This window comes from Orycteropus afer, unplaced genomic scaffold, assembly GCF_000298275.1.
Source record: "Orycteropus afer afer isolate SDZICR_OR568_19922 unplaced genomic scaffold, OryAfe1.0 scaffold00461, whole genome shotgun sequence".
In the NCBI taxonomy this organism is placed as follows: Eukaryota; Metazoa; Chordata; class Mammalia; order Tubulidentata; family Orycteropodidae; genus Orycteropus; species Orycteropus afer.
In genome coordinates, this window is record NW_006922048.1 from 1,352,015 (window position 1) to 1,369,482 (window position 17,468).

Genomic DNA, 17,468 nt, shown 5'->3' on the forward strand with positions numbered 1-17,468 from the left:
GGCTTTGCAGATGGGCTGGGCTGGCTGGGAAGTAACTGCCAGCTCATTGTCCTTAGACAAATGGTTGAGCACTCAGCTACTAACCATAAGGTTGGTGGTTCAGATCCCCACAGGGGCATCTCAATGTACTGCCACAAACCCTATGGACCACATTTCCTTTCAGCACACGTGGGGTTGCCATGAGTTGGAATTGACTTGACAGCAATAGGTTTGGTTTTTGGTTTGGACTGTACTTGGTGTCAGCCATGTGATTCTCCCTAGCAACAGATAACCAGTCCAGGGGTATATCTTAGCTGCCTACGGCTGCCATAACAGAATACACCCACTCCTTGCTTATCATCATGGTTAGGTTCCAAAGACCAGGTCATTGTGGGAAAATGGACATTATGTGAAAATGGAAGATGACCACAGCATGGCATAACTGCCAAATCACATCATTATGTAACTGCCAAACCACTAGAATCATGGCCCGACAAGATGACACATAACCATAACCATAACCATAACCATCACAGCCAACATTCCTCTCGTCTTGCACCTTGGCATTTGTTACTGCCAAACATACATCGTTAATGTGCAAAATAGTTGGATGGACTTGTTACTATTGTCATAAATGCAGAAGGTCAGCTAACGAGATAGTCGATGAGTGAGGGGCAGGTGCTCCACAAAGCAGGTGGCTTTAAAGAACAGAAAGTAAAGTCTAGAGGTCTGAATTTAGGGTACCTGCGAGGCTGTGCCCTCTCTCTGTCAGCTCTAGGGACACCCTTCCTTGACTCAGCTTCTGTAGCCTGGACGTTCCTTGGTGTTCATTGCCTTATAGACCGAGCCTCACATGCTGTCTGCCCCATGTTTGACTGTCTCCTTGTCTTTTCTGCCCTTTGTAAGACTCTGTTCAGAAAGCTAGGGCCAGGACCCACCCTGCTTAGCTGGTAACATCTTCAAAGGCAGGCCCTATTTCCAAACAAGGCCACAGGTGCAGGCACAAGAAATGTGTGAAGATGGACTTCATACATTTCTTTAGGGGACACAGTTCAACCGACAACAAGGGTGTAGTGCTGATTGCTCTGCTGACGGCTTATGCTTAAGGTTATGAAGCAACTCGGTGTTGAGGTGCTGTGCATGCGCACTTACAGGCGTGCTGTCAGGTTAAATTGCAAGCATTTGCGACGTGGTCGCATGGTGCTGCGCTCAGGCGGTGGGCTCCTGGGAGAGTTTGCATGTGAAGAAGTAATACCCTGTCGCAGCTGACACCGCAGTGGCTGTGCCTCCTGTCCCGGCTCGTTTGTATCTTGTAGGCGCTTTAATCGTGATTTGGATATTAATAAAAACAAATCCTGGCTGATGCTAACCATCTGATTTCCTGTTTTTGTTTTTGTTTTTTCTTTTCTTCCGTTTTGTTTTGTTTTCTGCACACGTTTTCTGTAGCTTGAAATGGCGATTGGAAACCTCCACAAAAGTGAAGGCATTACCTCACACAAAAGCGGTTTACTCAACAGCCATGTAAGTGCGCGCCTGCCTCTCCGTCTGCCCTGCCACGCTTGCAACCTTCTTAGACGTCTTCTTATAAACGGGTGACATGAGACTTGGGCCACCACAGAGATGCCTTTAGCTAGTTGTCCTGCAGTCAGCTCTTGGAAAGAAACGGTGATTTGACCAGAAGCAGAAAGTGGCCCATTCCTACTAACCTGAGCTGTGGGAGGTTTTTCTCCTTCCCTCGCCTCGTGAGAGAATCCGGACCGTTTGTCTCGCGCGAGTTGCTTGTAAAGTTCCTTGCCTCGAGGCAGCGTCAGGGCAGGGTGGTACCAGAGGAGGCTGGCAGAGTCTTTGTTTCTGTGGACAAGTAAGCAGAGGAAGCTGTGTCTCCTGGCACCCCTCCCGCCCCCGTCTCTCCCGAGCGCTGGCTTCGCACATATCTGGGAAGTTGTTGGGCATTTTGGAAACAGGCCAGGCCATGGAAGGCAGAGTGGTCTGCTGCTTGTCGCCTTCTGGCCCTTAATATTGGGATTTGATGTTCTCTTGAGAACTAAAACATCAGCGAAAAGGAAACCCTCTTTAGTTGGGCACAAACTTGAGACCCAGTCAGCACTTTGTGTGAACCCAACTTCAAAGCGAGAGGTTGCTAGACAGACCGTGATTCCAGGCCCAGAAGCCCGTCTAGGGAAAGCCGGGAACTCTCTGAGAGGTCAGAGGGTGGGCACGGGCACAGTCGGCTGTGCAGGAAGGGCGGGCTTGTTCGTCACCCTGATGTCACCCTGCTCTCCTGCCTCAGTGGGCTGGTCACTAAGAGAAGCCACAGCCTCAGGCCACCTGTCTTGAAGCAGAAAACAGCCCTGCTCAGTGCTCACCCCACAGGCTAGAGGGGATGGGGCCGCCAGGGCGGTATCATCTCAGAGGTACCCTTGCGGGGTGGTCCCCTGCCCTGAAACTCAGTGCACTCTGGAAATAAGGACCTGCAACTCAAAAGCCAACCAACATGGCCACTGTGACAGACAGCGTGCAGGGGGGTACCCCCTTGTCAGCACTGGGGACACCCCAAGGACCCCTGGTGGTGCAGTGGTTCAAACCCACCAGCCACTCCACCAGAAAAAGATGAAGCAGTCTGCTTCCATAGAGACTGACAGCCTTGGAATCCCTGTGAGGCAGTTCTACTCTGTGGGTTTGGAGACCCCCTGAGGAAGGCAGAAGGTGGGGTACAGACCACAGGTGGTCCTGTGCCCCCCACAGAAAATTTAAAGTGTCTACAGGAAGTCCCAGGCCACTCTTCTCCACGGAAGCCTTGCACCCAGCTCCCTAACACTGTGTATTGGAAGCCAGGCTTCCCCTAGGTGCTTCCTGCCAGTTTCCATCCTATGTTCACTTTTCCAGCAGAAACACCTCTCATTCTTGTTCCCTCCCAGGATTTGTTGTTGAGTTGTCTTCTCCCATCAGTAGTTGCGATAAGTAGTAGGATTAGTGTTTGAAGATTTAGAAGGGACCCCAGGCATGCAGATGGTTTGCTCTCAGCTATGAATCTAAAAGTTGGCAGTTCGAACTCACCCAGTGGTGCCATGGAAGCAAGGCCTGGCAATCTCCATCTGAAAAAACCAGCCACTGAAAACCCTGTGGTGCCCAGTTCTGCTCTGACACACCTGGGACAGCCACAAGTCAGGACTGATGGCAGTGAGTTTGTTTTTGAAGCGAATAGACCTAAGCTGTTTTGCAAATAGTCAGCCACACACAGTGGGGGATAGGCCCTGGTCTTGTCTTGGCCCATGCGGAGCAGGAAGAGGACAGGGCAGTTACAGAGTGTGATCCGGCTGGTGGGCGCGATGCTGCATCCACCCGATGCTGGCCGGGGCCGTGCTGGCCAGGCTCGCCCTCTGCATGGCCCCACCCACCTGTGAGCGTTGTCATCGGCTGCCCGAGGCCGAGATCACTGTACTGATGAGCAACAGAATTCTGGAAGTCGGTGGGGGGCGGGGGGGTGTCTGGCTTACCCCCAGGAAAATAAAGGCAGCAGATGTGGTCGTCCCTGTCCCCTGAGGGCATGTCCAGAACATTCTCTGCCATGCCACAGGAACCCAGGACAGGGCAGTGCAGCAGGGCTGTGTCCTGCAGCCCGTGTGCCCAGTGTCCCCCAGACCTCCCTCTCAGGGTCCCAGGGACCATGTGCTGGACCCAGGGTCCAGCTTGTCAGGAGTGAAAGGACAAGATGCAGCAATGTCCCCAGGTGGCTCAGAATTTGAGGGCAGAAACACACGCAGGTGAAACTCAGTGTGCACAGCAGACCCACCGGGGAGGGGATGGCAGGACAGTGGTGTGTGTGTGTTCTGTGGTTGGCTGTCTCCTTTTGGATGCACTCTCTTAGGATGGGAGGGATCCCCAGAGTTCAGAGCCAGGAGGACCAGACAGAACTTTCCAGACCCAGTGGACAGACACTGGGGTCACCCAGGAGATTCCAAGTACTGCTGGCCCTGAAGCTGGGCCCAGACCAGCAAGGGTGCAGGTCTCGGGAGCTGCCTGTTGTTGAAAGAACTTCCCTCGCCTGCCTAAGTCACCAGGTGTGGGGACCCCCACGAGGAGGGGACCTCAAGGGGTTTCGACTTGGGAGAATGACAATGGGGGTAGAGTTTCTAGAGGAAGGAGGAGAATAAGTTTTTGTTGGGGGTGGAACATAACCCCAGCCATCGAGTCATTGTCATAGTCTCTCCCAGGGCTCAGCCTCCGTGCTAGAAAGCTTAGGCCAAGGTCCCCACCTAGAGCAGAGGGGGCCCTGAGCCCTGGAAGTATCGGATGCTTCTCACCAGGGCTCCCCCAAGGTTGCCACTCTGCAGTCGGGGTCCTCCCTGCCCCCAGATCCTCTTCCCACTGGCTCCCATTGGCTCCCGGCCCAGATCTCCTGCCCCATGAGGTGTTTATCCACCTGCCAGTCCAATGCCACAAGTCCAGTGCTGAGCTCTTGTTGACCTTCACCCACTCTGGGACCCTCCCCCCGCCATCTTCCCCCCCAGTCCCAGCAGCTCCATCCTTCTTGCTGCTCAAACCCTGAACCCCTTCTGCCCCTCTTACTCCCCCGGGCCCCTCCAGTCCATCCACAAATGCTCTCTGACGTGACCTCGAAGATGTGTCCAGAATCACACCCGTTCCCACCACCTCCACCCTCTAGCACCACCGTCTGCTGCAGGTTATCACATCTCCTGCCCTCAGCCTCCACTAGGGCCAACTAGTGGCCTCTTCTCAGGGTGGCCGCCAGAGGGCGGCCTGTGACAGCAAATCACATCATAGCCTGTCTCTGCTTAGGATTTGCCCACTCACTCCAAGTAGAAGCCAGGGTCTTCAAAACAGCCTACGGGCCCCTGGACGACCTGCCTCATCCCCTCTGCCTCCCTCTCCTCCTCTCTCCCCTTCACTCTCCGCTTCAGGCCTCCTCACTGTTCCTTTAGCTCCCCAGGGCCAGTCCTGCCTCAGGGCCTTTGCACAGGCTGTGCCCTCTGCCTGGAATGCTTTTCCCCCAGGTCTCCTCATGGCTGGCTCCTCTTCATCCTCCAAGTGCTGCTCAAATGTCACCTCCTCCAGAAAGCCCTCCTGACTTCCCTTGCACAGTCAATTTCCGTTTCCTCCCTGCCCTTCCCTCCTCACTCCTCCCTCACTCCACTCCTTCTGGCTGTTCCTCCAACTCACGAGGCCCAGTCCTGCCCCAGGGCTTTGCACAGGTTATGCCCTCTGCCTGGGGCACTCTTCCCACAGATATCCTCACCTCTTTCAGGTCTTTCCCCACTCAGCACCTGCTCAGTGAGCCATCTGTGACCCCCTGATTGAAAATCACCATTCTCCCTTCAGCCACCTCCATGCTGAAGTCCCATCCCCTTCCCCGCGTTAGTTTCCTCAGAGCACTTCATGCCACCTCTCACTCCGTACATCTCCCTTATTTGGGGTGGGTCTCTCCCCACCAGGAACAGAAGCGTCACAAGGACAGGGATTCTAGTTTGTCTTGCTCCTCATGGTCACATCCCCAGCACCTAGAGCAGGGCCCAACCTACAGTCGGCTCTCGGTAAAATGAGTGATGAAGAGACAGAAAGCTGGGTGCTTGAAGTACGATCGCATTGACGCAGAGCAGATGTGGGGCTCCACCAGGCTGCTCAGCCACTAGAACATGATACAGCCAGGATCTAACTCTCCACAAGCCAGTCAGGAGCCGATGTCACGTACAGGGGGCTAGGCAGCCTGGGGCCCACGCCTGGACCCTGAGACCCTACCTGGCGACCTGCTCCCCAAAACACAGCCTGGGACAATCCTGCAGCAGTTCCACCTGCCACATGCCGGGCTGCCAGGAGTCAGAGATGACTCTATGGCACCTGCCGGGGGTGCTGTCGGTTTCCTTCCAGTTCAGCGGGAAGAACTTCTAGTTCAGATAACCGTGTAGCCTTCTGAGGTCACCACAGTTACCCAGAGACTTCCACTTTTACTTGAAATAGTTCAGGGGGTGATGCAAAACATCATCTCTTCCAAACCTTTCTTTTACCTCCTGAGCCGGCTTACTGCACACCCAAGGCCCCGGCGAGTGGGTGGAGGAACAGGCAGTCCAGAACCCATCGCTCAGGACTCCTAGTCCAGTGCTCCTTCCGGTCTGCCACCTAGAATCAGGACTCAGGCGCTGTCTGCTTGGGCTGCTGCCACAGAAAGACCACACGTGGGTGGCTGGAGAGAACAGAAATGTGTTGTCTCACGGTTTGGGAAGCTGACGGTAGCTCCAGGCGTTGTTGACGGTCCTTGGCTTGTAGATCGTTCCTCACATGGTCTCTTGCCCCTGTGTGTGTGTCTCTGTGGCTGTTGGTCCTTTTTATAAGATACCGTGCAGAAGAGGTCAGACTTAGGGCCACATGACTCCGTTTGACCTCATTAACTCATGTTCTCCTCCCAGACGTCCCTACTCCGCTAGTCCCTCGCCATCCCAGATGAAGGGAGGCAAGGGAGACCTCCAGGTTTGTTTAGAGTGACCAAGTGAGGGGCAGGGAGGAGAAATATCTCTAAGGGTCCGAGGGGGAAGAAGGCAGAACCACCAGCGACTGAATGATTTACTGACTTCAAAATTAAGGTTCTGGTCCCTGGCGCAAATGGTTAATGCACTCAGCCGCTCACCAAGAGGTTGGAGGTTGGAGTCTGCCCTGAGGCACCACAGAAGAAAGGCCTGGTGACCTCCTGGCAAAATCAGCCACTGAACCCTACAGGGCCCAGTTCTGCTCCGACACACACGGAGGCGCCAGGGGTCGGCGGCAGCCCAACAGCAGCTGGGTTTTGTTCCTGCACAGAGCAGGCTGAAGGCTCCCAGGAGTTTTCTTTCATCAGCCTTTTCTTGGCCTGAGAACTTCCTTCCATTTCCTGAAGTTTAGGTGGGTCCCTGGGTGGCAGGAACAGTTAAGCATTTGACTGCTGGCGGAAAGGTTGGCGGTTTGAGCCCACCCAGAGGCACCTTGGCGATCTGCTCCCAGAAGGTCCCAGCCTGGAAGCCCTGTGGAGCCCAGTTGTACTCTGCACGCGTGGGGTCACCAGGAGTCAGAACCGATGCAACAGCAGCCAGCAACCAGGGCAGCAAGCTTGGGGACATAGTTGGTGCTGTATTTGGTGTTTAAACCATGCATGGCACGGGACCAAAGCCAAAACACCAAACTCACTGCCATCGAGTCAATTCCGACTCATGGTGACCCTGACCGGGTTTCTGAGGCGGTAAATCTTTACAGAAGTAGATCGCTCCATCTTCCTTCCGCAGAGATGGGTGGTGGGTTTGAACCGCTCACTTTAGCAGCCATATGTCTTATCAACTAGACCTCCAGAGCATGGGGGTAGGGGATGTTTAAATGATTATGAAGAAAGAACCAATAACAGGTCACGGTCACATGAGGATTTTTATAGAGTAAGCCAAAGGACCCGAAGACTGAAAAATGAGAGACTCAATGAATGAGTTAAGGTAGGCCATTAATTAAAATGCTTAGAAGCAACCTGAACGCAAATCCACGACAGTCCAAGTGAGCTTCCGGGCCCTGTGGTAGTGGGGCGACGCTGCCACCCTGGGAAGGGGCCTGTGTCAGCCACACCAGCCCTGGCGCAGCTCTGACAGGCACGGCCCTCTCTCCCACCCAGCTCCAGTGGCTGCTGGACAACTACGAAACCGCCGAGGGCGTGAGCCTGCCCAGAAGCTCCCTGTACAGCCACTACCTGCGCCACTGCCAGGAGCACAAGCTGGACCCCGTGAACGCTGCCTCCTTCGGGAAGCTCATCCGCTCCGTGTTCATGGGCCTGAGGACGCGGCGCCTGGGAACCAGGTGGGTGGCGGAGGGGAGTGCGGGGCTGTGCCCTGGCTCCCCGCCTCCTTCAAGCAGAGATTGAGCTCTGGGGAAACCGTGGGGCTCCTTCCTTCTGATGAGGTGTCCAGCCCACCCTAGACTCTGGGTAAGCCTGGAGACGCCCCAAGTTAACCATGCCTTAGTCGCAAATGCTTTAAGCTCGACAGCTGGCCAAAAGGGGGGCACTTCACAGCCACCTGGATGCACCTCAGAAGAAAGGCCAGGCAGCCTGCTTCCAAAGATGGGAGCCTCGGAAGCCCCAGAGGGCTCAGGTGCACTCTGCATGCATGGGTCTCCGAGAGTCGGGCTGACGTGATGGCAACACCAACAGCAACAGCTAACCTAGAGGCTGGAGTTTGAACCCACCCAGTGGTGCCGCCGAGGAAAGGCCTGGGGATGTGTGTCCACAAAGGTGACAGCTCAGAACACCCGATGGAGCACAGTTCCACTCTGTCACACACGGGGTCGCCATGAGCCACAATTGACTAAACAGCAATGGGTTTGGGTTTCCAGAATGGGGTCTTGGGGAGGCCCTGTCTGCTATCTCCTTTACAGGCTGGTGGTGGGACATGGGGCTGCAACTCAGGTCTCTCTTCATTTGAAATTTTCCATAATAGCGAGGTTTGGTTTTGTTTTTTTAAAATTTTTTATTGATTGATTTGAGCACATTAATTCTACACACAACAGCTCATGCACATTTGGTGTCACGGCCCCGATTACAATCCCCAACCATAAAGGGCTCCCCTCCCCTCCCTCCCTGTGACCACCCCTCCCTGTGCCCTTCTTATCTGTGCACTCCTGTCTGTCCAGCTTTCCCTCTGTGTGAGTGCTGCCCCCTGATGTCTCATGGTCGATTGATCTAGGGGTGCCTCTCCCTGGGATGCGTGTTCTGCTTGCAGTCCTTCCTACCATTTGGCTGAGAGCCAATCCATGGAAGTGAGTCTAGTTCCAGACCTGAACGACAACCCAGGGCTTAGGGGTTGCACCAGTCTCCATCTGACCAGGAATTCTGGTCATTTTTGTGTCTTTGAATTTTGTTCCACATTTTTCTTCCCACTCTATCCAAGATCTCCAATTTTGATCCCTTTCCAAGTGGTTGGCACTGGCAGCTGGGCACCATCTAATTCTTCTGATCTCAGGGTTGTGAAGGCTGAGGTCCTCGTGGACTAATTGTTTCCAAATGACTTTGGTTTTCTTCACAATAGCGAGTTTTTTCAAAGCAGTTTCTGATGAACTGAGTCCCTGGGTGATGCAACAGTTACCATGCTCTCCTGCAAACCAGAGGTGAGAGCTCTGAGTCCACCCAGAGACACCTCAGAAGTGAGGCCTGGTGACCTGCCTCCCAATAAACAGCCACTGAGCATCCGTGGAGCACAGATCCACTCTGACGCTCACGAAGTCCAGGAGTCGGAATCCATCAACAGGGTTTTTGGGGTGAAACACAATGGAACAGGTTTCCTCACTGCAGGACTCCTCAGAGCCTTTGTTGTTGTTGTTGTTGTTGTTGTTGTTGTTGTTGTTGTTGTTGTTTGCCGTCGAGTCGGCCCCGACTCATAGCGACCCCTCCTTGGGTTTCCGAGGCAGTATCACTATGGAAGTAGGATTGCCCAACCTTCCTTCCAAGGAGCCTTTATCAGACTAAAATGCAAGAGAGGCCTCACCACAGGGGCATGTTGGGTGCAGGATTTCCTCACCTGTCTGGCTGGGAAACAGCTCCCAGCCATTTCACTGAGCGCCCCAAGCAAAGGCCCAGCTTGCTGTGAAGGGCACAGACAGCTGACCTTGGATGTTGACTTCCAGGGGCAACTCCAAGTACCATTACTACGGGATCCGCCTGAAGCCAGACTCGCCGCTGAACCGGCTGCAGGAGGACACGCAGTACATGGCCATGCGCCAGCAGCCCGTGCACCAGAAGCCCAGGTGAGCCGGGCTGCACAGCAGGGTGCAGAGGATGGGCCGCCCATGCTGTCATGGGAAAGACGCTCAGCCATTCCCATCTCCAGCGCCTTGCTTTGTGTGTATCTGTTGTTGTATGTTGTCAGTTCCGACCCATAGTGACCATGTGACAGAGTAGAGCTGCCAAGGTAGCTGTGATAGGGAAGGAGACAGAGTGGGTATGCATGTGTGTATATGGACGTGCATAGATAGAGATGGTGCACACACACACACACACACACAAGTGGCAACTGAAAGGTGGACAGTTTGACTCTACCCAGGTGCCTCAAAAGAAGGGCCTGCCAATCTAGTTCCAAAAAATCAACCACTGAAAACCCCACAGAGCACAGCACTACTCCAGCACACCTGGGGTCACCACGAGTCAGGGTCGACTCAATTGCGCTGGTGTACGTATGTGTATGTAGGTATGTGTATATGTGTGTATATGCATGTGTGTGTGATAGAGCTCTGATAGCACAGTGCTAAGGCATTTGACTGCTAACCAGAAGGTTGGCGGTTCAAACCCACCAGCCACTCCACCGAAAGAAGCAATCTACTTCCATAAAAATTTACTGCCTTAGAAACACAACAAGCGTTGCTGTGAGTTGGAATCGACATGATAGTAGCGGGTGTGTGGGTGTATGTATGTATATGTATATATGTACGTACGTATAAGTGTGTGTGTATGTGTGTGTGTATCAAGACAAGGAGGATTTACATCAAGGAATTGGTGCGTGTGATTAGGGCTGGGGGGCTGAGGGAGGGGAAGGTCCTAAATCCTTAGATCAGGTAATGGGAAGAAGGAACAGTAAGAATATTCTGGCAAAATGTCTGTTTGTGTCTGAAGGCTGAACACACCCCAGGGAAATGCCCTTTTTGCTCTTAAGACCTTCAACTGATTGGACAAGGCCCACCACACTTTGGAGTTTGTTCTGGTTACCTAGTACTCTGACAGGAATATACCACAAATGGGATGGCTTGAATAAACAGGAGTTTATTCTTACAATTTGGAGGCTTTAAGTCCAAGTTCAAAGTGCCAGTCTCTAGGGGCTGGGTGAAAGCCCCTCAGCCTTGGGGTTCAGCTCTGCTTCCTGTTCCCGGCCCACTGGAGCTAGAGGTATGTCTTTACTCAGGCAGCTGCTGGCTGCTGAGGCTGACAAACCCAAGGTTAACAAGTAAAAAGGCACAGTCCCGATGTTACCAAACCACACGGCAGGCCATTAATTCAAGTCCATTGAAAGTGCCAAGGGTGGCCGAGCATGACAGGCTGCTGAACAATGACCGGGCTACATGCAGGGTCCAAGCATGCCATAAGCTAGAGACAGTTCCCAAAGCTGCTTCTTATATACAGGAAGCAGACTACATACCCAAAGCAGCTACTCAGCTGCTCACAATAGATTCCAGCATGGAGTTGATTACCAGTCTCATCATGGGAAATACTACATCCAGCTGCCCAGCCACTCAACCAGGCCCAGCCAAGTTGACACACAAACTTAACCACCACAGAGGTGAACCTGCTTTCCTTGAGACCATCAGACGTCATCACGTGGAACTACTTCCTAACAGCAGCTGGGCCAGTGTTTGACCAAGCAGCTGGGCACCAGAGCTGAGCTCCTCACACACAGAACGCACCAGCACAGAGCGAGTGCATCTTCACCCAATGAGACAACAGGGGGAATAAGCCTGGTGTGATGGCCCCAGAACACTGCTCAAAGCCACCCAAGCCAGGAGAGGGACCTCATATACTGCAGTCTCTGCTGCTTCCTGGCATGTTGGTCCAGTGGCTGGGAAGGCCTGGCCATTTTCTGGAATGTTCTTCTCCATCAATGACGAAGCTACTTATCTTTTTAGTCAGAGGTCAGCTTTCGACTTTGCGGCCCTGAGGAGCCTCTGGTGCATCTCCTTACCTAAGCCATCGTAGCACAAAGCAACCATAGGCAAGATAGAAATGAATGAGTGTGCCAGTAAAACTATTTACAAACACAGGTGATGGGCCGGATTTGGCCCACAGGCTGTAGTGGCACTCCTCTCCACACCCAGCCCGCTCTGGCCCCCCATCTCTGTCTCTCTCTCTTTCTCTGTCTCTCTCTCTGTCTCTGACTCTCTCTCTTATCTAAACCGCTCTGGTTGTGAGCGCTTTGAGGGCAGAAACCGTGTCACACTCACCTCCGTGTGACTGCTTCATGCCTAGCACCTCGGATGCTGCACAGAGAGGTCGCTCAGTCAGTCTGTGTGACTCAGACCAAGTGTAGCTGCTGTGAGGTACTGTAGTGAAGTACCCCAGGGACCACTCACCATATGGTCAATCACGGGAGTCGGAGGGCACAGGAAAGGTCTCCAGAACGTTCTTCAGGAGCCATTGGATAAGAATGGAACCAGTAGTCCACTTGTACCTTGGTTTCCACAGACATGGACCACATAGCTTCTTGCTGTGGCTGTGAGGTCAGCCCTGCAGGCACCTCCAGAAGCCAGGCAGGTTGCGACGTTAGAAGTTTCTTCCACTGGAATTCTCGCCTTCCCTGCGGGACACCTGGCTCCGACTCCTGGCCAGTGCACTCGAGCACAGCCCCAGCTGTGAGATCTTGGCGGCTTGCGTGATGCCAGGATGCTGCACAGGTTTCAGCAGAGTATCCAGACCAAGACAGACTAGGGAGAAAGGCCTGCTGATGACTTCTGACAGTCAGCCCGTGAGAGCAAACCCCGGGGAGCACAGCGGGCAGATCCGCAACCTGTCACGGGATCACGGGGCCGGCGCAGGACCCGGCAGCATGTGTTTTGTAGTGATGAGCGTGTGACTGCTAACCAGAAGGCTGGCGGTTCAAACCCACCAGCCACTCCTCAGAAGGAAGGTTGGGCAGTCTACTTCCGTACTGGTACTGCCTCAGAAACCCAAGGAGGGGTCGCTATGAGTTGGGTCCTACTCAACTTCAGTGAATTTGGTTGTTTTTTTTTGGGGGGGGGGTGGTCACCATGAGTCCCAGAGCCAACTCCATAGCTGCCAACAACACCATGTGCTCTTGCAACAGGTTATGCCATTCCCGTTTGAAAAGCCACCATGTGAGGTGGTTTGGGTTGGATGCTCCTGAGCTGGCAGTTACCTGTGTGACCTGGCATTTCTCCCACCGTCACTGTCCCCTGGCCCCACCTTCCATACCAGCTAGTGCTCCTGGCTCTGGCTGGCCTTGCCCTGCCCCCGAGCGCCCTGCTGCCTCCCAGGCTGCACCTGGCCTCCGGCCCCTCCTGGCTGAACTTTCCCGGGTTCTGCCCGCACTGTCTGGGCACTGCTTTCTGGCTTGGGGCAAGATGGAATTCTCAGCATTTCCTTTGAGGTGACATAGAGCAAAGGTGTTTATGGTTCTACACAAAGAGGTTCACTGATCATCTAAGAGAGAAATGTGTTTGTTTTGATCCCCAATGTTTATAGCAGCACTATTTCCAGTAGCCAGTCATAGCAACCCTCATTGGGTTTCCCAGACTGTAAATCTTTATGGAAGTAGATGGCCCTGTCTTCTGTCCACGGAGCAGCTAGTGGGTTTGAACCGCTGACCTTGTGGTTAGCGGTCAAGTCCCTTATCCACTACACCACCAGAGCTCCTTCCAAAAGGTGGAGACAACCTAAATGTCCATCGACAGATGACTGGATAAGCAAAATGTCCCCTCACACTGGAATCCTACTCAACCGTGAAGAGAAATGAAGCCCTGACACATGCCACATAATGGAGGGACCTTCAGGAAATCATGCCAAGTGAGAGAAGACAGACACACAAGGACAAATACTGTGACCCCACTTGTGTGAAATACCTGGACTAGGGCAATGCACAGAGGGAAAGAGTAGCTGAGTGGGTACCAGGGAGGGCAGATGGGGAGTTGTTGGTTAAGGGATTCAGAGTCTGTTTGGGGTGATGAGTGACATTTGGATGTAAATAGTGGTGATAGTCACACTACATGGGAACATAATTACTGCCACTGGGTCGTACACTTAAAAATGGTTAAAATGGCAAATGTTTTTTATACGGGTAGTCCTTGACTTACGACATATTTGAGTTACTATGAACTGTATGTTGTAGTGTAGTTGATCTATACTACAGATCATGGTTTTTTGGTACATAGTATCATTACTAAACAGTGTTGCACATGTGATTTGCTGATGTCATCATTCCCATGCCAATCCCAAGAGACAAGTGAAGAGCTGTAGGCTACTGAGAATGAAAGGCAATGATAATGAAAACTTCAAAGAAAAAAAAAAGTATTCAATTTACATTAGAAATTACTTACGATGGCATCAGGATGGCGCCTCATCCTAAGTCGGGGACTACCTGTATGTGTTTTTACCACATACACACCCAGAATCCCAAAGGGAATCCTGCCAAGTCCCCTGGATCCTAGGTTCATCCCAGACCGTGCTGCTGGAGCTCACAGTGACATCTGCCTAGGTACCGGCCAGCCCAGAAGACGGACAGCCTTGGGGACAGTGGCTCCAACAGCAGCCTACACAGTACTCCGGAGCAGTCCATGGCGGCCCAGAGCCAGCACCACCAGCAGTACATAGGTGAGAACACTGCCCCAGGGTGGCCCCGCCCCAGCGTGGCCCCACCCATCCCAGGGGGCAGGGCCTGCTGGACAACCTGAGGTCCAGCCGCTCTGCAGGAGGCTCCTGGGTTTCAGCCTGGGCAGCGTCTGAAGGGATGGGACCCAAACCAGTTCCTTGTATCAGATCGTCTCAGTCTGAGAGCTTTACTGGAACAGAAATACTATACGTGGGCGGTTGTAACAAACAGAAATTTATTTTCTCACAATTTAGCAGGCTTGAAAGGAGCACTTGGCTGGTAACTGAAAGGTCAGCAGTTTGAATTTACCCAACGACCCCACAAAAGCCCTGGCCACAGGCTTCCAGAAAGATGATGGACTAGGAATCCCTATGGGATAGTTCTACTGTTATAGGGGTCACTATGAGTCGGAATGGACTTGATGGCATCTAAACACCCCCAGGAGGAGCTCTGGTGGTGCAGTGCCTAAGGCACTTGACTGCTAACCAGAAGGCTGGCGGTTCAAACCCACCAGCCACTCCTCGGAAGGAAGGTTGGGCAATCTACTTCCGTAGTGATACCACCTCGGAAACCCAAGGAGGGATCATTATGAGTCGGGTCCGACTCGACAGCACATAACAACACAACAACAAACACCCTCAGGAGGCTAGACGTCTGGATTCAGGCTGCCAGCTCTAGGGGAAAGCACTCTGCCTGGGCCGAGTTGGAGGAAGGGCCTCGTGTCCTTTCAGCTCCTGTTTCTGGGTGCTGTGGCTGACCTCTGGTCTCCACATGGCGTGTATCTTCCCACACACACACCCCATCCATGCTTCCTTGGCCTGATCCATTCTGTTTATAACTTAGAAGTGATTGGTGTAGACACACCCTCCACTGGCCTCCTTAAAGCTCTGTTCCCAGGTGGGATCCTGTCCACAGGTATAGGGGTGAGTATTTACAGCACATATTTTCAGGGGACACAATCAATCTATAACCCGAAGTATAAGTTAGAAGAAAGTTCTAGAAAACCTGCCGTCTGGTGTTGCTGAGATTCTACAATAATCCACACACGCCCCCAAAAATTAACGTATAAAAAGACTGTCAGAAAAATAAGCAGGTAAAGTGAAATGGCTTCCAGAAAGGCTATTAGATACCATATTTTAAAACCTGGCAGCCAGTCTGGAGGCGGCGGGGAATTCAGCCCCACACCTGGGCTTTTCTCCTGGCTTACCTGGAGCATGGAAGGACACTCAACCAGACTAGGTGCCATCAAGGCGACTCCAACTCAGAGCAACCTCGTGCGTCACAGGAGACCTGTGTCCGTAGGGTTGGCAAGTGACTGAGTTTTCAGACATAGACTGCCAGGCTTTTCTTCTGAGCCACCCCTGGGTGGACTCAAACCCCCAATCTTTTGGTGAGCAGCTGAGTAAACCTGACTGTTTGCACCCCCAGGGTCTCCTTACGGGTGCTCAGAACCCCTTCAAAATGAGTCCTCTCTCACCATTCAGCTGACCTGAGGCAGCCTCACTCCAGTCCCCGGGGGCCACACAGCTGGCTAAATGGGGGCGTCAGTGCCCCTGTCTGTCCTGCAGGAAGTTCAGCACTGTGACACACAGCCTGCTCCACAGGGCCCTCTGTCCTCAGTGTTACGGCCCAGATGAACTCCAAGGAACTTACCAGCCTCCACAGTTTCCACGCATTCTCTGAGCTCAGACAGAGCAAGCCATGCAGGGTCTTCTGAGAGGTCGAGGAGGAGGCGGCCCATCTCCCGGGACATCACCAGGGCACCAGGGCCCTTGTCTCGCAGCCACAAGTGGCTCTCAGTGCTGCTGACGATAGCATGGTGGCCTTGGAGTGTGCAGCGTGTCCCAAGCCCAGGACTCGTCTTCATCTGTGTCAGCCTATTAGCATCCCTGGGAGGGGCAACCTTGTCCCCATTTCATACTGGAGCTGACAAATCAAGTGCCCTGTGTGGAGAGCCTGGTGGCTGCCACACGCCGAGCCCACCTGCCCACCGGCATCCCCAGACGATGGGCCTCCTGGCCTGGCTTCTGTGTGTGGGCAGCTGCGGCCAGGACCTAGCCCCCTTTCTCTGCCCAGAGCTTGTGTCTGACACTCCGTTCCCTCTCCCTAGATGTCTCCCACGTCTTCCCAGAGTTCCCGGCCCTGGATCTGGGCGGCATGCTACTGCAAGGAGACCTTACACTACGTGACGTCAAGGCCCTGCAGCTGGCCTACAGGCGGCACTGCGAGGTGACGCCCCCTGCCGCCTGGGGGGCTGCACTTGCATCTCTTGCCTCCTCGGGGTGGGCGGGGAGCTTGGCTGCCGTTGCCTGGACCCCAACCCCCAGCTGCAGGTGCTCCAGGCAACACAGCAAAGGAGACCCTGGTCCACCCATCAGGCCTCTTCCCTCTGGCGAGAAAGTGGCCGCGTGTCCTCTCTGGGCTAGACTCCTTCCCCTCGTTCCCGCCCCTGAGCTGCTCTCGGTGCACTTCCAAAACCCTGCCGGGCCACACCGCAAGCCGTGGTGCATGGTGAGGACACACCAGGACAGTGCTCCCCCATCTCTCTCCTCAGGCCACGCTGGACGTCGTCATGAACCTGCAGTTCCACTTCGTTGAGAAGCTCTGGTTTTCCTTCTGGAACTCAAAAGCCACCTCCGGCGACAGCCCCTCCTCCATACCTGCCAGGTAACCCACCGCCCACAGCACCACCTGCCAGCCCAGACCCCCTAGGCAAACCCATGTGTGCCACCACCGTGTTTCACAAGGGCCCTGAATCCAGCCTCCAGACCGTCACCTGGTGTGCCTGCTGGTGACCAACAAACAAATGCATTAACTGTTTAAGAATTTGTGCTCAAGTCTCCCTTACATGGGATGTGGGTGCATATACTTTTATTATTAGCCTATTACATATTATGTTATATATTAATATGGTGTATGTAATATAAGAAGCCATGGTGGCACCATGGTTAAAGTGCTCAGCTGCTAACTGAGAGGTCAGAGGTTCAAATGTGTTTTGTAGTGATGAGCGTGTGACTGCTAACCAGAAGGCTGGCGGTTCAAACCCACCAGCCACTCCTCAGAAGGAAGGTTGGGCAGTCTACTTCCGTACTGGTACTGCCTCAGAAACCCAAGGAGGGGTCGCCATAAGTTGGGTCCTACTCAACTTCAGTGAATTTGGTTGTT

General features: G+C 53.5%; 1 protein-coding gene across 1 annotated transcript in view; it reads left to right on the top strand.

Moving 5' to 3' along the window:
• Positions 1-17,468, top strand: part of RFX2 (regulatory factor X2) — a 42,670-nt gene that overhangs the window by 13,363 nt on the left and 11,839 nt on the right. The window contains exons 5-10 of the mRNA XM_007954452.1: positions 1,426-1,500; positions 7,619-7,800; positions 9,622-9,741; positions 14,190-14,305; positions 16,414-16,532; positions 16,858-16,970. Coding sequence (XP_007952643.1) covers positions 1,426-1,500; positions 7,619-7,800; positions 9,622-9,741; positions 14,190-14,305; positions 16,414-16,532; positions 16,858-16,970 — 725 coding nt within the window. The remainder of the gene's footprint in view (positions 1-1,425; positions 1,501-7,618; positions 7,801-9,621; positions 9,742-14,189; positions 14,306-16,413; positions 16,533-16,857; positions 16,971-17,468) is intronic.